The sequence below is a fragment of the Zootoca vivipara genome, chromosome 10 (genome assembly GCF_963506605.1).
Source record: "Zootoca vivipara chromosome 10, rZooViv1.1, whole genome shotgun sequence".
Taxonomy (NCBI): Eukaryota; Metazoa; Chordata; class Lepidosauria; order Squamata; family Lacertidae; genus Zootoca; species Zootoca vivipara.
This window is the reverse complement of record NC_083285.1, coordinates 38,330,739-38,355,119: the sequence shown is the minus strand read 5'-3', so window position 1 is coordinate 38,355,119 and position 24,381 is coordinate 38,330,739. Positions and strand designations below refer to the sequence as shown.

At 38.1% G+C, this 24,381-nt stretch overlaps 2 protein-coding genes across 5 annotated transcripts in view; one reads left to right on the top strand and one right to left on the bottom strand.

Moving 5' to 3' along the window:
* LOC132591112 (ankyrin repeat and sterile alpha motif domain-containing protein 1B-like) overlaps positions 1–3,715 on the top strand; it is a 32,264-nt gene extending 28,549 nt beyond the window's left edge. For 2 of the 3 annotated variants that reach the window (XM_060279720.1, XM_060279722.1), the window contains one exon: positions 1,835–3,715. In XM_060279720.1, the coding sequence (XP_060135703.1) occupies positions 1,835–1,942 (108 nt within the window). In that variant the 3' untranslated portion in view covers positions 1,943–3,715. Of the gene's footprint in view, positions 1–1,831 lie in introns of all 3 variants that reach the window. The other variant, XM_060279719.1, reaches the window with a different exon arrangement.
* APAF1 (apoptotic peptidase activating factor 1) overlaps positions 3,694–24,381 on the bottom strand; it is a 48,808-nt gene continuing 28,120 nt past the window's right edge. The window contains exons 19-28 of one of the 2 annotated variants that reach the window (XM_035126889.2): positions 23,326–23,454; positions 20,984–21,109; positions 19,774–19,893; positions 17,757–17,882; positions 16,295–16,420; positions 15,847–15,966; positions 15,431–15,556; positions 13,419–13,544; positions 11,209–11,355; positions 3,694–10,867 (exon numbers count right to left, since the gene is read on the bottom strand). In XM_035126889.2, the coding sequence (XP_034982780.1) occupies positions 10,721–10,867; positions 11,209–11,355; positions 13,419–13,544; positions 15,431–15,556; positions 15,847–15,966; positions 16,295–16,420; positions 17,757–17,882; positions 19,774–19,893; positions 20,984–21,109; positions 23,326–23,454 (1,293 nt within the window). In that variant the 3' untranslated portion in view covers positions 3,694–10,720. Of the gene's footprint in view, positions 10,868–11,208; positions 11,356–13,418; positions 13,545–15,430; positions 15,557–15,846; positions 15,967–16,294; positions 16,421–17,756; positions 17,883–19,773; positions 19,926–20,983; positions 21,110–23,325; positions 23,455–24,381 lie in introns of those variants that run through there. The other variant, XR_004693307.2, reaches the window with a different exon arrangement.

Here is a 24,381-nt window from a genome sequence, read left to right as displayed (position 1 = left end):
GAAACCACCCTCAGGTGGAAGGTCCTTCTTCCTGAACACTGCAGCTTCTCTCCCACCTGAGATTGGGACATATTAAAGCTGTCCCAAACTGCTGACCTTTCATTGCAGAAATTGGAAAGAGTACTTGAATCATACTTTTCCTTTGCCAATGAAAGGTCAGCTGGGCCCACCCTTAAGACCGCTAAGTCTCCCGTATTCCCCGGGAAACCCCAATTTTTCCAGCCGTTTCCCGCTGGCAGCCCGGATTTAAAAAAAAAACCGTAAATCCCCCTGATTCTTACCGGCCTGGGGAGGCTCTTTCTGCGCATGTCTGGAGTCTCTGGACATGCACAGAAGCGATTTCTGGAGCTGAGGCCATTTTGGAAATGGACAGAGCATGCATAGAAGCGACTTCCGGTGCTGCTCTGCCCAGTTTCAAAATGGCCGCAGCGCGACTTCCTGTGCCACACCACTGCCTATCCTGGATTTTTCAATCTGGGAGTTGGCACCTATGATCTGCTCTTCAATTTACTTTTTCCTTATTCAATATATGTCTGGGATGTAGGATTGGGATTTTCCTTCTATAAGTCCTGATCTTTCTTGAGCTTGGTGAGTTCACAAACTGAATCCTGGGAGCCCTATGCCCCAAACATTGCTGCCTGCCTCCGACCCAATCTGCTGACCTTTCATTGGCAATGGAAAACAACAATTCAGGTAGGTACAACCATACTTTCTCTTTATAATCAGCATGCTAGTGGCATAAGCTGTATTCCATTTGCTCATCTTTCTAAAGGCAGCTGTAGAAATTCAGTATAGTTACTAGCTCTTGGGCACATGCTTTAATTTCAGAACTTCATATGTAAAACAGTACTGGAGGGATTCCTAGGCATGCTAAGTAATTAAACATCATTTTCACCTTCTGTATCTGTGGTTCAGTTTTTCCTTTGTGGCCCATTCTCTGCTTAATAGCAACACTAATACTGTAGCTCAAACATAGCTTCTTGCTATGTTCTTTAGTATATATTTACATTATAAAGGCAATACTTTTCTAGAAGCTCTTACCAGCAGTTCTCACCTTCAACTGCCAGACCACAACATAGTCAGGTAGTTGTCCAGAGAGAGACATGTAAATATTTATTGGACAGAAAAGGCAAAAGCACTTGCTCATTGGCATTATCATATGCTAATAAATCAATCAATTCTTAAGACTGTTAAACAACTTAGGTAGGTTAGTATACAATTTCTATGTGCACCTCTAGCCAAATGAAGAATTACATAAACAAATGAGCGCTGTGTACTCAGTTTCTCCTCCAAGTTGTCCAGGATGTGCAGGGTTAGCGGTTAGGAAAATCAATGACAATGTAGATCGGCTGGGTTTAGTCCTACCCAGCTAAACAGCCAATTGGTGTGTGTTTGCTGATTGTTTGACAAGCTACACACACACACACTTGGAGCAGCGTTATTAGCAAGAGAGAGAGAGAAAAGCAATTTCGGCAGCCTGATCTTCAAGGCAAGTTGTTGAGCATGAGTTCCTTGTGTTACTGAAAACACAACACAGCATACATACAGTTGATAAAATTATAGTTATAGACCTATAACTTCAGATTTTATGTAGATACATCTCTTGTTGCACTGGACTAGTTCTGTGAGGGCAGTGAAACTAATGAATCAATATCCTCTTGGATTATCATGATAAAATAGAATATAGACTGTAGCCTCAGGAAAGCAATCCATGGTGCATGCCGTGTGGATAATGATGTGCTACTGTGTGACCCAGTTTGAGCACTGTTTTAATGCTCAACAATTAGAGTAGATAAAGCATCATTGTGTTTCTTTTGTATTTGTTTCAAAGCAGATAGATCCCACTGAACAAAAGACTCTTGCCAACCTACCATGGATTGTAGAACCAGGACAAGAAGCTAAAAGAGGAATTAATACCAAGTATGAAACCACAATTTTCTGATAGTGAACTGTCCTCTGTTTCTTGTTGTGCCTTGCACTCAAAGCAGTCATAGCACAGCCTTTCCTTGACGGCAACTCTTCAGTCTAGTAGAGGGGAAGACTGCACTATATGAGTGGCCTTGAAACTAGCAAAAACATACAAACAAAAACAAAAGGCTGCTGGTCATTTCTGGTGATTGTTCTTCCTGCAGCACTGATAGAAGAATGACATGGGATGAAGACTTTTCAATTACAGCCCACAAGAGGAGTGGGAGATTGTTTCACGCACGCTCTTCTCTTAGGACTTTGCCACAGTGCTTTCTTTTGATTTCGTATTTTAACGTTCTACTTTTACAAAGGTCTCTAACGGTAATGCTGCTTAGTAATACAACGTTCAGTTGTGGTTGGGTTTTTATTTTCACACATGACAGTTTTTAAATTGAAACAAACCCAGATTAGTTAATAAAATATTTGAGATATGTTTGTGAAATCATGGGAATCTATATAAGTTAATTCTACTGTTTAATATGTTTTTCAAAATTAGTAATGGCAAGACATTAGCTTCCTTGACTTCTGTATTTGCTGGTCTATGTATTCTTCATGCCATTTAATCCTCTAGAGAAATGAGGTTATATATGTCAGTGTGAAACAGAATCAGAGTTTTATTAATGGCTTAAAAAAAGAGGAATTAATAATGCATGAAAAATGCACCTTGTATTAAATATTTTTGTGGGAGAGAAGAAAACTATAAGAGCAAGTATGATATTTATGATAAAGGAGGTCATTAATTATGAAGAGAGTCTGGATTTATTTTAAAGTTAAATAAACTGCTACTGTACTATCTAACAGTAGTAACAGTGGGGCCATCAATACGCTGGATGCTTCACTTCATGGGGTAAAACGGAAGCTGCCCAGCAATTGCACTACAGGCACATGCAACTATACACAGTTTTTCAAGTTATTATAGCCATGAGTTTCGGTTTTAAAAAATCTGAAAGATGGTTTTAAACAAAACTAGGAATTTTAACAAATTTTCTGTCTCAGAAAGCTGGTTTTAATGAAAAAGTTCAACTCAAAAGGTTTTTTCCTAAATGAAGTAAACAATTCCAAAGTAATAATTATTTCCACAAATCAGTTGAGCATTGGCTTGACAGTTGACTTAATGAAATTTTCTTTGAAGTATTTTAATTTTTTAAATGTCTTTGTGGAGTATTTGTATAATAACATTATGTATTTCAGTGAAACTGAATGAATTATAACAGTAAAAATATCAATCATAGGCAAAAAAATGACATTTTAATGTATGTTCTATCCAGTCAAATTGTGAATCATTTTGAACTTCATTATAGAGATATTGATGAATAGTGTGGTTGACTTAAATGTTTTTTATTATTCTTTCATATTTAACTGAAAGGTTTCAGTTACACTCAACAACTGAATTTTTAACAAAATTGATAATTGAACTTGATTAAAAATTCAAAATTGTATATGGTTTAGTTGAACCTAATCATAGCGCTGAATGACAAAAAACCTTTTAATACAGTATTCAATTTACTTGAACCAATCAGCTCCTTGTACATATTATGCCTATTCATTGTTGATATGTATGTAGTAGGCTGACAGTAAACACTGAAAAATATAGTACCAAAAGGAATATTGTATAGGAGAAAAGTAAATAGTAGCCTCACTGCAACAAATACTTCTATGTAAATATGCTTGGGCTTCCAGTTATAAATTTTGTAATTTTTGTCATTATTTATATCCTATAAAAGCACACAAAATAAATTGAAGTTGTACAGTCAGTATTAGTTTCTGGAAAATTTAGTGTGGATAATATTGAACATTAAGCTGTTGTTAAGTGATGGATCAGCCTTTACTGTCAAAGAGACAATGGTATGATCCTATGAACCACTTCACTTACTCAACAGCTTTCAATATCTCACATGAGACTAGTGTTGGCAAAAAGGGAACGCCTCCGTGCTTCAGGCCAATGCTAGAACTTGGTGGATGTGGGATGTCTCTATGCTATAGAACACAGACTTCAAATCTAACCTACCGTAATTGTCAACGTATCTCTTAATAGCACCTTCAGCCTCCCCAGCAACATCTTGACCTTGCTACACATCAGCATTCCTGACATCCTCGATATAATGTTATCAAACTATTACTCTTCTTCTGGGGTATGTTTAGCTCTCACGCTAGTTTTTCGTCTCTGACCTTTTCGTTATCTCTTTGGCTAATACCTCTATACAGAACTCAGCCACCAAAATAATTTGCTCTCATGTCACTCAGAATATACAACTCCTTCAGTCTACACTGGCTGCAATACAAATTTCTTGTTCTTGCCTTTGAGGTTCTCAGTACACTTTCCCCACCTTCTTTCTCTTCCCTCACCTCCTAATAAAGCTCTGCCCATGACATTTCTTTCAGTTCATCCACCCTAAGCTATCTAAAGAATATCTAATACTCTGCCTTTGCTATGCCTGGGAGTCCCTCTCATGCCACCTGTAAGGCGTCTCATTCTTCAAACAGCCCCTTCAAATCCCACCTTCAAAGTTTACTCTGAAAATATTGAAAGTAAGAAAACCAAACACTACCTCAACATGGTCTTCAGGTACGTGGCAGCAGAGTCCTCTAAAAGAAATGGTAGCAATGGTGGGGGGACAAGAAGCAAGTTTCCAGGAGAACAAGCTTGGTAGCTGCCATTAACACTCTCTCTCTCTCTCTCTCTCTCTCTCTCTCTCTCTCTCTCTCTCTCTCTCTCTCTCTCTCTCGCTCTCTCTCTCTCTCTCTCTCTCTCTCTCTGCCCTTGCTGCTATAGTTGACTTAGGGAAACAATAGCAAAAGTCATGAAAGAAGGCAAAAGCATTTTCTTAGTCCAGTGACATAAATGAGGCACCAGAGCTGAAAATATCACAAAATATAATACTTAGCTGCTTCTTCCTTGAAACCATAAAGCTTATTTGCACATATTTACACACAAGAAATGGGTGCAAATTTGAAATTTGGATTTGTTCATTTCTTCATTCAGGTATCATTGGGGAACAAATAAAAGAAACGCTTTTTAAAAAGAGGAATAATTGGTGAAGCTGGCACAAGAGGACCTGAAACAGATGCCTCTAATTCACCCGTAAAATGGCTTATGCCCCCAAAAGTGCTTTTGTTCTCATTGAGTACCAGTCAATGGTTTATTTTTTCTTCAAAAAATTAATTTCAATTTAGAAAGTTTGCAATGAACTCACTCCACATTCTGGCAGAGGAAAGGCATTATATATTGAGCTTTGAGTTAGATCTGGGGGCTTCAAACCCCACAACAAGTATTCACTTGAAAGGGCTAAAAATTATTGGCAATCCACCGGATACAAAATGGCAGTGCAGAGGTAGAATCTGTCACAAAGTGATGGCAGATGGAAGCCAAGTGTACATAATCAGCTGGCAGTTACTGATACTTTCTACAAAGAAAATCCCGTTTATATTCCTCTACCTGCCACATAATCTCAGCTGTTACATTCACTTCTTCCTCTTATAATGACTTCCTTTCCTCGATTAAAACAAATTTCGGCCAAAAAAATCAACCAATTATCTCTTTTTAAATTCCTTCAGTGCACCCTTGGGTGCTTTCACCTCAGGGAAGAGAGAATTTATTTCCTTCCTCTACCCCCAAAGTCTTCAATTCTCAGTCACATTCACATACTTCCACCTTTGTTTCTTTAGCCCTGCATGGGCAAATGCACACACAACTGCTGACCAGTTTGCTGTACTGCTACCCAAAGCTAGATAGTTCTGAGGTGGAGACACCAGCTACCATCTTGGATTTTGGGCAGGAGAGACTTCCTGACTTGGAAGGAGGACTGAAATGAAGGGTAAGAGTTTGAGCATGTGTGGTGCTGGGGAGATGCGGAGACACCACAGCAACTCTGGCTGCTGCTTCTTTTTCTCTTTCCTCTGCTCCCCACCCCCCTTTTGCCCCTCTCCTTCCCCCAGTTGGTTTGCCCATCTGCCTCCTGTCAGTTCTCTCTCCTCCAGCCTTGCATGCTATAGCCTCATTTGCTTAACTCACATCCTCACACATGCCTATGCACTGAGCTTGCAGGGAGCTGATGCTAGGGCAGTTGGGAGCATGGTGAGCGAGTAAGGAGGCACTGGGGTGGCCCACTGGCTATCCCTGACCCACAGTTTGAGAAACCCTCTTTGAGGCAGTTCTCAAAGAAAAAGAAAAGCACACAAAAAACCAGTTAAACTCATGGAAGGCATATCTATTGTATATCATTACTTGCCAATCAATAAATTCCCAAGACAAATGTTGTGAAGAAGTTAATTCCCCCATCAACAATCACATTCTTTTTGATTTCCACAATCCAATCAGTTTGACAGCAGGCACTTCACAACAGCAACTCAAGGTACTGCGATACTCAGTACTATTTACATTGTTACATCAAAGGTTTGAAAATAGCATTGCTTCTAGTGGCCAGTTTGCAAGCATGACATGCACAAAATGTGCAATGCTACAGAAACACTTTTGCTTAGCTTCTGAAATGAAAGATAAATTTAAAACTCTTTAATATGAGATGGAATGTTTTAAGATATTTGATGTCCTAACAAACAGAAAACCCAAAGAAGTGTTATGTCTGTGTATAGCACATCCAAATCACAATGCTTTTCAAGATCTCAAGGGCTCTACTATAATGGAAATTAAAAATAATTGATACTTACCTGAACATGCATGGTAGTTTTTCATTTAGCAAAGCTGGGAACACCATCTAAAAATAATCTCTGAGTTTTCTAAATTAAGAACTGCTGTACTTTACTTCTGCTCTCAGCCTACCGGGGAACTGTGTTTTTCATTTAAGGTTGGGTATAATTCTGGGTTACAAGCTAAACTCCTCAGAATGAACAGCCATTTTTTTTAATCCATTACATCCAGTCTCTCTCTCTCTTTTTACTTTTTAATTGAAACTTACACAGGGGTTTATGTTCCAGGGATAAAGTCAAAATCACGTATAGCCAAAACACACTGATTCTATGGCAGGTGGCATTGCCAAAGTATTTTTTACTGCCCTGGCTCTATGTATACAATTTCCTTACTGCATACTCTTTACAGTGGTACCTCAGTTTAAATACACAATTGGTTCCGGAAGTCCGTACTTAACCTGAAGGAAACTTTCCCATTGAAAGTATTTGAAAGTGGATTAATCCGTTCCGGATGGATCCGTGGAGTACTTAAACTGAAAGTACTCAAACCGAAGCGTACTTAAACCGAGGTATGACTGTACTAGAATTGGATATGCCATTTGAAAAAAGCCACTGAAAGCCTTCTCCTCCATAGATTTGTCTAATCCTCCTTCAAAGTCATCTCAACTGGTGGCCATCACTGCTTCCTGTGGGAGTGAGTTCCATAGTGTACAGTACTTTATTTATCTGCAATATCCCAACCTGATTTTATGAGAAAAGAGATGAAACTATAGTTACTTACCAGGACTGCCTTGCCATGGTGGTATTTTAATTAAGGAGACACAAATACTAAAGAGACTGTGAGGAAGAACTGTTAAACAATGCCCCCGGCAAGTCATTCACAGTAGCACAGCAGAGGGGTTTGTGCTGTCCTGTGATAATATCAGAAAGCAGCCACTAGATGCCATAACACTGTTTCACTACTTTGCCCACACTGGAGGCTGAGCTTGTCACTAAGCAACAGAGAAAGGGAATTCAGATATAATTAGAAGATCAAGCTTTCAAAGCAACAAATTTATCCACCAGACAACTTCCCTTATGCTCACAAGGACATAACTTACCATTTTTAATACAGTGAGACACAATGACACTTTGAACTGAGCCAACTGTGAGTCATGGTTTTGTCCTATACAGATGAATCATGGAAAACACTCCTTCTTCACCTGCAAATCTGCCTTTCTTTGGTTTGTATTATCCCAGATCACCTTTGCATCCAAACTGGCAAACTCTGGTTTGAACTTGCACAGCATACCAGGACTGCAAACCAGATTGGATACTGGTTTGAATTGCAAGCACAAGTAAAAGTTTACCAGTTTGTATGTAAAGGCACACTAGGAATACAAAAACCAGGAATGGATAGAGGGGATTACAACATACAAATGAAGTGACCATTTTATAATGATTTACAGAGTTTCACAAATTATGTTCCTACAGCTGACTCCACTTGCAAAGCCACTGAGCTTTGGCACAGAGAAAACATCGTCTTTCCACAAAAGACAAGACCTAGATGCTTGTTCTATTATTTCAACACAATCTATGCCTCTTTACTTGGAAGTCTTGCTTTACTTGGAAGTCTTGCTAAGTTCTAATGGGGCTTACCTCTATGCACCCTTATATTCTAGATGAGAAAAGAAAATTCTCATATGGAGAAGACTTTGAACTTTGGAGAAAAGGAAGAAAATGTATGGACTAAGACAGAAAAAATGCACCACATCCTGCAATATATTAAAATATTTATTGCTTTCAAATGCACAACTTGTTTAATTAAAACCCAGCAACTTTGCTACAGCAAAGTTTTAGAAACATTTTAAAAAATCAGCAGTCAGCAAATTCAGCAATTTCCCTTGATGCAAAGATATATTCCAATTAACACCAACACAGTACAGTATAGTATAGCTAAAAGCAAAAGTTGAGCTGCTATTAGTACTCCTATTATCTCTTGTAATGCCAGATAAACCGGAAACAATTCCTTTCTCCTAACATAATAGACCAATGAGCCTCATTTTAATTATCTAGTTTTATCTTAAGTTGCAATAGATAATGCCAGTGGAAAATTTAGACAATCTCATTTGATGAATGTTACCTTGAAATATTGTCCACAAGCTACAAAAATCTAAATTAAACCTCTTAAAAACCCAACTAAATCCTTGTTTCTTCAACTTTCTTCATTGAATCTTAATGAGCCCCCATAACACAAATCTCCACTCCAGCTCCTGCACAGCCATTCAGTGGAACATTGTGTCAAAAAGTAAGGGTTTCCTTTACATCCCTTTGAATTGTGTTCTTTTTTTATGGGAATGCTTCCTAGCAAGGGATACACAGGTGAGAATAGGGTCACAATTCACTGAAGCTAGCCCAAAGGACCACATTTCCAGATACAGCATGAGGGTACTGTTAATTAAAACACAACATTAAAAAAACACCCAGTTTGGCAACTGCAGAAAGGCAATGATTAAATTTAACCTGAAACACAAACACAAGAAGTATTGAAATGGACCTTCAGATGGCAAAAACTTTGAAACAAGTGTTACTAATTGGTTGCTATAATTATTAGAGATTGCTAATGCATTGGAAATAATTTCTATTCCTAAGCTGCTCATAAACTCCTTAGACGTTAATGGTGAAAATCCTAGATTTGTGGTGTGTACTCACAGTTGGTGACACCAACATGGGAAAGAGTCACATTGCAGACTCCTCCCTTTTGATCTGGAGTCCTGACATCACTGGACTGGCTCCCATTCCATTAAGATGATGATGGGAGGGGTCCCATGTATGACGAGAATTTGACCCGAAGGGGGACAATATATTTTGGTTAAAGATTATATTCAACATTAATTATTTTATGTTGTCCTTTTCAATTAAATATCTGCTGACACAAGAGTGAAGAAATGCAGTTGAGAAAAATCTGAGATATGCTATCTTAAAATAAAAAATAAGATACATTAGGATTTTGCAATCAGAAAACTTCATTTGAAATAATACTATCTACTTTAGTAGATCAGACACTGACAGTTTGGTTTTATCCAAAAACAAAAAGATAAGCCAGCTTCCAATAACTTCAGGGAAAATTTACCTTCAGAAAATTGCACCTGCTTTATTCTTAGGGCATATGGAGACAAGAGTTCTGCACATTTACCACACTGGCCCAGTTTGCACAAACCATAGCTCAAATGTGAACGTATGTGATACTCACAGAACAAATTACATCTGCTTTGTTGCAGCACTAAGCAACTGTTTGACTTAGTGTTATGCCTGAGCCAGTGTTCATGGGTTGTCTCATCCAGACAACTATACAGGTACTCAGGTTTTGATGTAATGCCAAGTCAAACCACTGGCTTAGTTTGGCTTACCTCTGTGGACCATGGCAGCAGCAGGGTGACAATTTTTCCTACGAATACTCAAACACTTGTAAACTCAATTGGCCATTGTTTGGCCTAGTGTTACGTGCAAACCAAGGTTATGTTTGAGAAACATGAATCTGCTACTCCTAAAAACATAATAGTACCATTTGGAGTTTAATTTTCTCCTATTGGAGTTTTTAGTCACATTGTGTATCATGGCTCTTAAAATTCTTTTAAAATATTAAGGTGGGTTTTTTTTAGAACATCCACACACCTACTTTTGTCTCAAGACAAAATTGCATTAGTAAAACAGGTTTATGGTATTTTATGAAAATCTACTTATGGCTTAGAAACATTTACCAATAGATCAGTGAAAAGATTTCAGTAATCATAGGGCTGGTAATTCACCTTCCAATTATCATTAGTATACTACTTAGTATACATATAGGATCAGGGCAACTTTAGTCCTCAATAATTAGCCCCATTGATTTCAGGGGGACTAAAGTTTGACTAAAGTTTAATCTGGATGTCACTAACCACACAAAAAATGCATATCAAACTGCTGATCAAAACACAACATATAAAATGTATGCTGATTTAGGAACGTTTACAAATTTACTATACAGGTAATTTATGCCAGAGAAAAATGACTTCACAGTTTAAAGAAAGTTTTTTGGGAATATGCTTCCGGCTCAAAACACTGCAGTTACAATCAGTTTTAAACAGATTTATTTCATAATCTGTAGCACGTAAAGAATGCCAAGATTATCAACAGTCACACATACTTTGAAATCTGGAGACACGTGTAATGATTTAAGATTTGTTCCATTTGTATAGAATGTTTGTAGGAGTTGCCCAGTAGCTACATTCCACCACTAGGAGGAAGAAAAAACAAGTTCTCAATCAGCAAGCAATAAATCTGAATGTAGCATGTTACAGATATTGTATCAATAACTTGGGAGTCCCATCCTAGATCTACACATTAAGTGCACACTATTAATTTCTCGGATGTCAGTTTCAGAAAACAATGGTTGAGGACAACTGACTGATACTACATTTTAACATCTTTAAACCTTTTGGATATATTTTATATTTGCAACAAAACACTAATGAAATCCTGAGAATTTACTATGTATTTAGAGTTATTTAACATTTTCACATTTGTTAATAAATTGCAAAATAATTCTCCTTTTGTACCCATTCTTGTTGAACTTACCTGAATGCATCCCCCAGAAGAAACAAGTATCTGACTATCAGGGGAAAAGTGAAGGTCTGTTACCCAGCCTCCGTGGGCTGATTCTCCCTCACTTTTTGAAGCATGGGAATAGAGGTGAAGCAGTTCTCCTCTCAATACATTCCAAACCTGAGACACAAGCAGTACAAAAACAGACAAAAACAGGTTAAGGATGCAGTGTAACTGTAGTTATGTTCATAGTCTCTTAAAATCACAAAATAGTTAATTATCTAGTCCAATCCCCTGCAATGCAGGAATCTCAACTAGATAAAATGATCTTGGCACAGAACATTTCTACAAACCACAAGGAAACCTATCCCACACCAGAGGTCAAGACAGGAAACATATTTAGCTCCATGGGTTCAACTTTGACAGGTGGATGTCTTTAGGTAAAGATAAAGGGACCCCTAACCATTAGGTCCAGTTGCGCATGACTCTGGGGTTGCAGCGCTCATCTCACTTTACTGGCTGAGGGAGCCAGTGAACACCTTCCAGGTCATGTGGCCAGCATCACTAAGCCACTTCTGGCGAACCAGAGCAGTGCACAGAAATGCTGGATGACTTTACCCACCTGTCAATCATGTAACATCACATGTCAAAACCATTTGTGCCCCCTTTTTAAATCCCCCAGTCTCAGAAGCTTAAAAGGGGAGTGTGGGAAAACCCACAAAAAGCCCTTTAAGAGCCTAATCTTGGAGCCTTAAAAGGGGGAAATGAATCTCAAAATCTTTTGCAAGTCTCCCAGTGCTTCTCTTTTAAGCCTCTGAAATTGGAGGAGGTAAGAGGCTTACAAATGGTTTTAAGGAAGTCCCCATGCTCTTGTTTGATCCTCACTTGCTGTCTCCATGAGCTGCTTCAAAGGGTGCTTTGGCACAGCTTTCATCCCAACCTAGCTGATGGTTTTATAATGTAAAAACTAATAATTAAAAAATCCTGCTGCCTTTGCTGTGCAAACTTGTTTTTGGCTGGGAAAAGAATTGCATAGCTAATGCAGGATTAAACCATATCTGCTTATGAGCACAGTTTGAGGGAAATGGCCTCATGGGTCAAACGGGATCCCATGGCAGACCAAGACTGGCCACAGGCCAGAGATTCCCCACCCCATATCTGTCAAACCTGTTCTCTTAAACATCCTCAACTTAACAAACATTTCTAAGCCATGCTATATGTACTTTTCTGCCATTTGAACTCATTACTTCATGTGCTAGCCTTCATAAAATTCTAGATTTAAAAAACTGTTTAAGAATTAAGTCTCTCACAATTCACTTGTGCATGAAAAGTATGAAAATTGTAAATAAAGGCTACCACCTTTTCTTCCACACCATCTAAGCAGTACTGTAATGACTAATTTTAGAGTGTCACATACCGTGTTTCTCTGAAAATAAGACACCGTCTTATATTTATTTTCCCTCAAAAAACACACTATGCCTTATTTTCAGGGGATGTCTTATTTTTTTCCTCCTCCTGCTGCCACGGCCGGCATTAATGCTGCGCCTATCACTATGTCTTATTTTCGGGGTATGGCTTATATTCCTTGAATGCTTAAAAATCCTGCTGTGGCTTATTTTATGACTATGTCTTAAAATAGGGGAAACAGTGTATTGTGCTTACAACCAAGGCTCGATGCATACAAGTTTGGGGCAACACTGAAGCCACCAGTGGCACAATGAGCATTCAAAGGGACCAACCACTCTACACTGCATTCTCTATGTGCTCCCATTAGGTTTGGAGAGACAAATCAATGTTAGAAATGAATGGCTGCACGGAACAGAAGGGAAAGATTAATCAATGCAGAATGACATGAAAATGTATGCAATTATCAAGATGCAACACATATTAACAACAAAACAGAGGAGGCAAGTAAGTCCCACATTTATATGTTTATGATCTTTAATGAAGAATTGCCTTCCTTTCCCCAATACCCTTTAATCATTAATCTTACTTTCCTTTGGATTTAATGCAGCCTTTCTATTTCTAATCATCTTTTTGTTATCAGAATTGCACCTGAGATCCTTCTCCACCTTTGTTAATATTCTTGTTGCGTTGGAATGCTAAAACTTGTACACACTCACCAGAACAAGGTCTTATAGTACCAAAGAGCCACCACCTAATTTGTGAGGAACTCATGTGTCGCTGCAATAACTTTTTATGCTAATTTTTTTAATAAGTCGTTTAAAAACAAAATGGAGTACCCGTATTTCCCCATTGTCATCTCCTGTGGCCAACAATTCATTGTCAAGGGAGAAGGCACAGCACCTCACACAGCCGTCGTGACCATTCAGCTTATGAAGAACCGATGAACTTTCAAAACTCCATAACTAAAGATTTAAAACATGAAACACATTGTTAAATTATATTCCAGTATTTTTAGGTTCATTTTGAGCTTCCTACCTGTAAAAGATATTTGGACTTCAAAGACTCAGATATGAAAATTGGTTATGGTACTCCCACAATAGAAAGCAAGCTAAACTTTTCTACACAGATGGCTTAGGACAGAGCAAAGTGCAGAAGGAATGTAAAGGGACAGCCAAAATGAAAAGTTAAGTGGTGCACCCTGCAAATGAAAGTTGAAGTGTTTTAGGTTTTTGTTTCATTTTAGATTAAACAAGACAGCTAAGGGAGAACACAGGGGTTTCTAAGTATGCCTGGTGCTGAGAAAGTGGACAAAACTTTTTCTCGCCCTCATCAACCAGTAAAATTATTGGAAGCAGATTCAGGGCAGACAAAGGAAAGTACTTCTTCATGTGTCACATAATTAATGGAACTCAATGCAAGAAGATGTGGAGATGGCCATGAGCTTGTTAAAAGCATGAGATGGCTTTAAAAGAAGACTGAACGCATAGAAGTCAGATCTACAAAGGCTATGATTGCCATGGAGGCTACACAGAAATTCCGAGGCAGTATGCTATTGAATTTCAACTACTGGGTAGCAAAAAACAGCAGGAGAGGACTATTGCCTTCAGCCCTGCCTCTGGGCTAGGAGGCATATGGTTTGCCACTGTGTGAAGCAGGTTACAAGACTAGAAGGACCTTTTCTCTGCTCCAGTGAGGCTCTCCTTATGTTATTACTGATCTTTTGACTGAGGATCTCCTAGGTAAACTTGTAAATATTTCTTGGAAAGCAGCTTTCCTATATTGCCCTGCACAAGAGAACTGTCCAGGGAGCTGCATCTAAATCTTTAATTTAGATGATTTATTTCTGAAATGGGAGAAATAGGATTGTAGTAAGCTCCTGTAATATACCATAGCTGGCTAACTGTATTCAACCGAAGTTAAAAGAAGTGGAAGCTGATGTGTATTTGCAATTGTTTGAACTTGATATTTCCATTGCTATTGTTAGAAACTACTTGTTTCAGAATAATGATGACAATTTATATTACAAAAGCCCAATACTGCTTTGGCAAAGCTCCTAAAAAGCCAGTTGAAGGAGACATTTTGGCCTTATGCTTGGAGGACAGGTTTTATCAGTCCAAGATTTACTCCTACTTGATGTTTCTCCCATTTACCTGGAAATCTGGAACACCTGAATAGTTCCTGTGGTGGTAAAGGTACCCAATTTTGGTGGCTAAAAAAAGAGAAGCGGCAAGACTAAAAGTGGAAAATCTTCTCTGGTCCACTTAAAATAGAATGGGAAAGGATTGGGTATAAATAACTAAGGAATCAAAGGATCAGTGACAGGAAGTGATTTGAATCAGTTCCCCCAGACCTGACTTTACCAAATACATGTCTGACAGTGCACATAAGATACAGGGGCTCACCCCCTCTAAAGGCATTTGCGTGCATGTCATCCCTACCCCCGTGAACATGGGCATTCCATCAAATCCACTTCCAAAGAGGCTGGATGAGGATGCAAGGTGTGCATGCAGGCCTCAAATTCCTTGTAACAACCTGGCACAGTGTTCAACCATGTCATTTCGCCAGGGGAAAGAAGAGAGGGAAAGAGTTCTGTCATGCCCTTAGGTGCTGCATCTGGAGTGGGTAGGATTATGTCCATTGGATCTCATTGTATTTAGAAGAGGGGCCAGGAGTAAGCTCATAGGTCATGATTAAGTTAAGAGTTGGCAACTTTTAAGATATTTCTGATTATCAGCAAAATACCATTAAGTATTTATGTAACTCTTCTACTGAATTAGGATTAAAAAGTGCTAAACTCAGAGTAGATGGTGCTGTATGTTTTAGCATTCATTTGTAAACCTGTACTGACCTTGGCAGTCTTGTCAGCAGAGGTAGTGGAAAACATAGTGGTATTGGGTGAAATTACACAAGAAAGAATGGTGTCTTCATGGCAAATGATATCTCTCTCAAGTTCTCCTGTAACTGTGTTCCAGAGCTGTAATATTAAAATGTTCCAGTGAACAATAGTGCTGGTACAAGGGCTTATAAACAGTACACAGGTGTTTGGTGTTTTTGTCTTTAAAAATACTTAGCAGCAGATGCTTTAAAAAAAAAGTAATATACTTTAACCACGGAGTATTTTGCAGTCAAAACAAGACTCGTAAATAGTGTTATCTAACTTTGAAAACACAACAAATATGATGTTCACATGATGTGCATTTGTTTCCTTTAAGGTTTAGCTACAGGCACCAATCTAAGTTGTCAATGCTTAGGTTTTTTATTTACCTTAACTGTCCCATCAAATGACCATGAAAGAAGCCCTGAGTGTTTTAGAAGGTGAAAATTCTTGACAGGTTCCTTGTGACCTTTCAGGAGAATAAATTCCTCTGTTTGCCAATTCCACACCTAATAAAACAGAAATTAGAATAGATAGAGTATGGGAATTTGGGTTCAACTCTGGCTTGCTTTTATGGTGAAAACAAGACTTTTTTCTTTAGTAAAACAAAAAACCCTCAACTTTTCTTTACAAGACAATACTCCTCCTCCCACAAGGTCTTTAAACCCCCCTCCAAAAGAATTATTTGATCTCTAAGAAGCATTTTCATCTTACCCTCACAAAGTACCCCAAAAATAAATAAAGACCACGCTTTAAACAAAACATAAACTTTGCTGGACTGCACCTAGCTTCTTCAGAAATATATATTCTCGAGCAGTAGTTTAAAATGTTCCACACCTGTATAGTTGAGTCATCAGAGCTTGAAATGAGTGTTTTCCCATCAGAAGTAAACTGGCAGTGTTGTACAGCTTCTTTGTGTCCAGTTCTGGATTTTAAAATATTCCCACTTGACAGATTTAATACCTTTTAAAAATGGGATCAGACAACAGACTGTTTTGAGTTCACATTGCTTACAGGTTGAAAGGAAATAGAGATGCAAACCCACAAGTATATTTTCAAAAAGCAGTAGTATAATGAATGAGATTGTGTTATAAAAAAGCTACTTCTTCAAAGCAATGTTTCCTCCTTCATTATTTTAACCTAAAACAACTAAAAGGAGAAATTATAAATGAAACAAGCAACAAAAGCTTCCTGCATTATCTATGGTCAGACATATGCATAGCAATCCATATGGACATCAGATATTCTTCTTTCTACTTCATTAGCATGGCTATTAAAAGGTATCTTTAAAAATGCATTCTTACTGAAAAAAATACACATTTATAGCAAGTATTGTATTCATAACGTGGTTGGTTATTTATTAGAGATCACAACAAACAGACTCTTTATAATAGGCTATACATAAAAAATACATGATGCAACAAGAAAATTACTGCATTCATCATCAAAGTGTGATGCTTCATAACTGGATTTGAGAATACCAGAAAACATACTGGGAGAACCTTAAAAACAAAGTATAATTCAGTTCTAAGTACAATATCCTTTGTATATTTGACTCACAACATGTAAAGGAATCTGGGAAAACTAGTTTCAAGAAAGAGGAAAGTCTATTAGGGCACCTCAATGCTCTAGCCTTTTATAAGTACAGATATTGCAAACCATTAGGTCTTGGGACAGAGAAATTCAATTAGGGAATTCCGTCCTTTTCCTTGGGTAAATTTTCAGGAAGAGGACCTGTTTAATTATAATGAAACAGAAAATTATTTTGCTTTTATATTTATTACATTGCAAAACAAATATATTTTTCTGCAACAATATACTAAAGCATGAACTGAACACGAGAAAGGATGGCTCAGCTAGTACAGCATGAGACTCGTGCTGTACTAGGGTCATTAACTCAGGGTCATTGATTCAATAATCAATAACTCAGGGTAATTGATTCGAGCCCCACATTGGGCAAAAGATTCCTGCACTGCAGGGTGTTGGACTAGATGATCCTTGTGGTCCCTTCCAACTCTACAATTCTATGATTCTAAGGAGATGATCATTAACTTGACTTGGTGAATGAAGTACTCATCCATTTCCAATGTCATAATCTAAAGTGGCAGGCAATTTGAGGAGAACTGAATATTTGGTGCTTGATAGACCTAAATTATCCCAGAATAGAGTATTTTCCAACTGATTCCCTGCTAGTGTTTTTGGTTGTGAGATTCTGAGTTCCAGTTTATCATTTTTTGTATAATACCTGAAATGATCACTATCAGAGAAGTCAATGCCGAACTAATCTCAACTCCTTTACCTTTACTGTTCCATTCTTCTCCCCAAATGCTGCAGTCTGAATGTCTTCATATAGGCAACAGCAGCAAATGAAAGGCTCCTGTTCTTCAGTCTGATAAACAGTATGGCCTGTGAAGCCATTGATTAGCTGCAATGCAATGGCATAATTGGAATTATTATAGTACAACACACACACACACAGCTTTCACATAAGAAAGCATCTGACCATCTCCTCTACTTCAGTAGTGATTTTTAAGATTATTGGCATATTTATTACAGTTTTATCTGCCCTCCAAACCAAGAAACTCCAAAATACATGGTCCTATAATCAGAAGTAGCAGAAGAATTTACAATAAATAGGAAAGATAGGTAGTAAATATGTATGGCTGGCACAACTGCTTTTTGTTGTTGCTTTACTAAGAGTGTGCTTGGTTATCATAATGTTGTAGGTCTGACTCTTCTGACGACTACATAGAAACATAGAAAAGAGCTTTGTATTAAGGGCAAACCACCCACAATTTCACTTTAGAAGGAGTTCTTCCGTATCTAAAAAAAGCTTGCAATTATTTTTCACAAATGTTTTAACTATTCAGCGGTAGGCAGACATGAACACCGCCATTGCACAGCTGCAACCTTTTCCCCCTGCTTCTCAAATATCCATAGCAACGCTAACAGCAAACACTAACTGAAGAACAAAAATGAACATCACCACTTTGATCCTTATTATCCTTATTTATAAGTCTGTTACAAAAAGGGTGGCCAAATTGGATAATTTTGCTCTTCAAAAGAGTTGCCTAATGGTATTTCTTTTCTTCTAACAGGCAAAAAACCAGTTTATGACATTTCAGTCTCATAGCCCTTTGACAGGTTAGAGAAGGGTTTATAGAAGATTCTAGCAGAGAAGAAGGGAGATAACAAAAAGGGGAGGCACCGCATGCAAAAACAGTTTTTCTTTACTACTTTCTACTAAGATAGTTGGCTGGGAGATTGCAAGAAGGGACAGAGAACTTATGATTGTGCCCTTTCTTCTTTTCTCCAAGCCTGCTTCCTATTCTGAAGTGGGAGTATAGCCCATATATTTTGAACATCACAGGAGACACTCTAGTGAATAGGGTGGTCCACAGGAGCTCTCAAAGTTCCATGGGAGAATAAGCGGAATAGAAATGGGTATAACAGAGGCATCTGTATTGTTCTAGTACACATATTTCCACAAACATTTCCAAGGAAGTTTCAATGAGAAATTATAAATGGAGATATAATTTCTTAACATCTATTGAATTGAGAAAATATCTTCTTCTGATGTTCTTTTTCTATTAATAGTTCCAGTTTTGTAATGCACAGTTACCGAAGAGCTCAGCCTTTCTGCCAGTTTGAGTATTCCCCCAAATTCATACTTTTCAAATCTTCCCTTTGCCTTGGATGGTAACCTAGGCAGAGGCTTGGGAAACCACAGCAAGAGCATCAATTAGCCACTTCAGCTCCAATGACTCTTGCTCATTATGCAGAGGAATTCCATAAAATGCAAATGTCTTCCTACCTGCCTGGTCCGTTACAGGATCAAGCTATTCAGGAGTGTCTGCTAACTGGCTGTCTGAGAATCCTGAGGAAGAGTAACTCCACACCCTGAGGCACTGTGAAGCCTAATGGTACAAGCAATACTTGTATGTGGCCAGACATCGGCACCCATTTGCATTCATCAAGATTAGGTATTCAATCAACACAACTTGATTTATGCGCCACACATTTTGTACTCAGCAAACATGGTTGGAAAACTCAGATCCTGCTAGTGACATTAGATGCAGGCTTTTTCCTCTTCAATTTGGGAACCTACTCTTCTCACTTAACATTTATTGTCTGAGGGCTGCTTTCCCTTATGGACAACCTTCAGGGGTGGGGATGGCACACGCCAATGTTGGCCAGAGGAAAAGGCACAAGGAGTAAGAGAGGCATCTATTTTCTTGGGTAGAGTAGGCTACATTCTAGTCATACAAGCCAAAGCTTTCTAAATGTTCCATTTGCAACATACAAAACATACTTACTTGCAGATGCTTCATACTGTCAATAGCCAAGATGAAAACTTCATTAACAGGGAACAAAACATCTATTTCACGTTTCAATACAACAGCAGAGGACTCACACACCTTCTTTGTCTCCCATATCTGTTGAAGAGAATAAGGATGTAGCAGAAGTTCTGCAATGTCAAAAATTTAAGACTTTAGGGCACAAAGAAGTTTGAATTTAGAACTGTATTTACTCTTTTAAAATATACTTTAAAAAATATTGCTTTCATGTATGAAGTTACTTAATGTAGGCACACATTTTAGTTTTTAGTCACTTAATCAAACTACAATTTTTTCATATGGTCCTCAGTCTAAGAGATTTTTAAAAAGAGGTTCCATCATTTGCAGAGTTAGGATCAGGGTATTCTCCACTGTGGCACTCAGACTATTCCAATTTCCTGCCAAAGACAATTTACTAGCCCCCATCACTAGCCACGTTCCACTGGCAAGTGTACACCACAAGTAGCCAGTGTAAATGTTGCTGGAATGCACTCAATGGGCAGGGATGATGGGAGTTCGAAGCTAGCAGCTGGAGGGCACCTTGCTAGCTAGCCGTGATGCAGACCCTCCTATTTTAAAAGTTCTATGCCAGCAGTTAACAATGCATGTTTCCATTTCCAACCTGTGGTGTTGCTTTTTTCTACTTTTAGGGGGAAAGGGGAGATATTTCTGATACTATGGTTTAGTGTTTTTATTGCCCATGTGTACTGCTTTGCAATTATGGACTAGTGCCTTCTGATTCACAATCCTAACTATAGAAAGCCAGCTTAAGTTTTACCTGTTCCAAACACTGTTCAGAAGGAATTTGATTCACACCACCCTTTTTTTGCCAGCTAGGTTCTGCCAGGTTGGTAATAAGGTTTTTAATTTTACTGTTTCTATTATATAATTATTAATATTGCATTTTAAATCAGATGGCTTTGTTCAGGAGAGATAAAAAATGTATATACAGTATTTTATTTTCAAAATATTTTTCAGTAATAAGGAAATTAAGAAATGGTGCAGGTGACATTTCCCCAAATATGCCAAAGTTTCATGAATGCTTTGATTGTTACAATTCCTCCTTAGACTCAACTCATAATAAATAAATATACAGATCTTGGGAGTCTATGACTGGATGGGAAAGCTAAATCTTGCTTTAGTAAAGAAACACAATTCCCAGCAAATGTTTGGGGGGAAAAAAGCTCACCCTTATTGTCTGGTCATCAGAAGAAGTGAGGAATAAAGACCCATCAAGTGAAAATGTCACAGAATGGACCCAACTCATATGTCCTCGGCAGTCAGCAATTTTGGAAGAGGATTCAATATTCCATATCTAAATCAAATTCAGAACAAACTAATTATTTGCCGTTTTGGTAGCAGTTTGGGATATCTATTCACTTTTAATCAAAGTGTGCTTAGTTTAGAGTTAGTGTCTTTATCCATTTGTGAATGAGACTTCATTTGGGAAAATCTGCATTAACATACATATATGAGATTTTCAAAAGAGAAACAAAAGATTCCTGCTATCTGCCTCACTATTTCAAAGTTGCTATATTAAGACATGCTTACAAGCTGCATCTCATGGCCACTATTGAATACCCCATATTACATGATCTAGCGGACAGAAGCAAATTAGCTCTGAATTTTTTTGGTATTTGTTTGCAGAAACAGAGTGAATGTAGAGTGCAGTGGTTGACCATTTTTCATGAATGACTCTGACCATTTTTCTAGTAGAAGATTCTATGAAATGTCACTGTTTTGATTTAAGATATCACAGACTAATTCATTTTATTGTTAAAATATGCAGATTACTGGTTTAAACTGGCACTCTTACATGATGATTATATAAAAGTTTATTTTTCTTTTGCTAAAATTGGTAAAGGAATCAGAACACTGATAAAAGAGCACTGAGAGTATGATGTGACCAGTAAAACCCAGATAACTATTGATTAGCCTCAATTAGATGGACACATAGCTGAATCAAGTGAAATTATTGTGTTACCTGGGTGTCCCATGAAGTAAATCAGTGGAATATTGATTGCTCAGAAGTCAACCCCGCTGTGTTCAATGTGCTTTACTTCTATGACTACATGGTATTTTTATGCATACACAGCTATAAAGAGGCAATAGGAATTTCCTGCTCTTAAAAACATTCAATTCAAGGTGACTGCTGAACTTTAAAATGGAGACTGAGCTCACCGACCAGATGAGCCTTTTAAAAATGCAGACTATACTAGAAAAATCCATATTCAAAAAGATTCCATTAAGCAGCGATAGAGGGATTCTTTCATCATTCTATGCTAAGGGGGTGATTCAGAAAGGTCAAACTCACTTGCTGAACAGTGAGACTTTAGAACATGGACAATACATATGTTTTTTTCCTGTGGGTACTGCCATAACTCCCAGGGCTCTACTGGAAATGGATTAGGAAGGCATCACTGAGGCATATTAGAAATCTTTGATCAAAATTTAACAGCAGTCATCTGTATCTTGGTTTTGATGAAAGTAACTCTTTGATGGAAGGTAGCGCGCTTAAGTGATATTCTTATCAGCAGAACAGCAGTAGCTTTTGGCAAAAAGATGATCAATTTGAATTAGCTCAAATTGGCCAGATGAGCCCAATTCCACACAAAGGTTAACATTATAGCTTCCTAATATTGCCTTGGGTCACCTAGCTCAATTCCATTTATTCTGATGGGCAGCTGCTCTGTTTTTCCCAGGTCTTTCTAGAGGTGTCAGGGATTAATTCTGTATCCAGGGCAGCTGTTTATCAGCTCCATCTGGTACGCAGGCTGATACCCTACCTGCCTGCCGACTGTCTCGCCAGAGTGTGCATGCTCTAGTTATCTCTCGCTTGGACTACTGCAATGCGCTCTATGTGGGGCTACCTTTGAAGGTGACCCGGAAACTACAACTAATCCAGAATGCGGCAGCTAGATTGGTGACTGGGAATGGCTGCCGAGACCACATAACACTGGTCTTGAAAGACCTACATTGGCTCCCAGTATGTTTCTGAGCCCAATTCAAAGTGTTGGTGCTGAACTTTAAAGCCCTAAACGGCCTCGGTCCAGTATACCTGAAGGAGCGTCTCCACCCCCATCGTTTTGCCCGGACACTGAGGTCCAGTACTGAGGGCTTTCTGGTGGTTCCCTCGCTGTGAGAAGTGAGGTTACAAGGAACCAGGCAGAGGGCTTTCTTGGTAGTGGCACCTGCCCTGTGGAACGCCCTCCCATCAGATGTCAAAAAGAAAAACTACCAGACTTTTAGAAGACATCTGAAGGCAGCCCTGCTTAGGGAAGCTTTTAATGTTTAATAGAGTATTATATTTTTTTATTCTGTTGGAAGCCGCCCAGAGTGGCTGGGGAAACCCAGGCAGATGTGCGGGGTATAAATAAAAATTATTATTATACCTGGGATCTTCTGCATGCAAAACCTGTAATCTACCACTAAGCGATGACCTCTTCTCATTCTGAAGCTAACCACCAGAGCAAGAGGAAATATGAAGAATGGAAAGGATTTATTTACATTTTCTTAAATATAGTGACTTACTTCAACAGAATAATGTGATAAAGCAACTGCAACCATCTGGCTGTTGGGACAAAAGTCACAGTACTGAATAGTGCTGTGGTGGCTTATAAGAACCTCTGCCAACAAATCACTGGTCTTAACGTCAAAAAGCTGTAAAAATAATAGCCATATTAAACAGCAATTTTAAATGTCACATGATTTTACATAAAGATGTCTTTATACAACAACATCATTGACAAGAGTTTAAACACAAAAAATATACTTATTTCTTTCCGCATTGACTGCCAGAGAACCAATTTTATTTTATTAAATTTTTTACCCGCCCTTCCCCATAAGGTGCCATGGTCGGCTGCAGCAATAAAATATATAATTATAAAACAAATAGAACAGTTAAAAACAACAACCCCATATATAAAAATTAAAAATGTACTTCCAATACAGATGCAGACTGACATCTTAGCGTCCCCCAGAGTGGCTGGGGAAACCCAGCTAGATGGGCGGGGTATAAATAAATAAATAAATACAAATTATTATTATTGTTGGGAAATTGAGAGCCAATTATATAATAGAATGTTTAACAGATTCAGTGTTTTACAACTATCCTCAAAATAAACACTATTTCTGTAAACTATAATTAAAAGGCTGAATGATCAGAACTTGAATAAAAAGTATTATTACACCAATATTATCTCCAAACCAGTTTAGGAATTTGACTGTATGTTCTTCAAAACACTGCTTACAATTTTAATTTGATGTGTGTTATATTTAAAAATGTCAGCAAAAACAAGACCTATACAGTCAGCAAAAACAAGACCTGGAGCTGACTGTTACTCAGATCATCAGCTTCTTATAGCAAAATTCCAGCTTAAACTGAAGAAAGTAGGAAAAACCACTGGGCCAGTAAGATACAATCTGAATCAAATCCCTTATGAATACACAGTTGAAGTGAGGAACAGGTTTAAGGATTTAGATTTGGTGGACAGAGTGCCTGAAGAACTATGGATGGAGGCTCGTAACATTATACAGGAGGCAGCAACGAAAACCATCCCAAGGAAAAGGAAATGCAAGAAAGCAAAA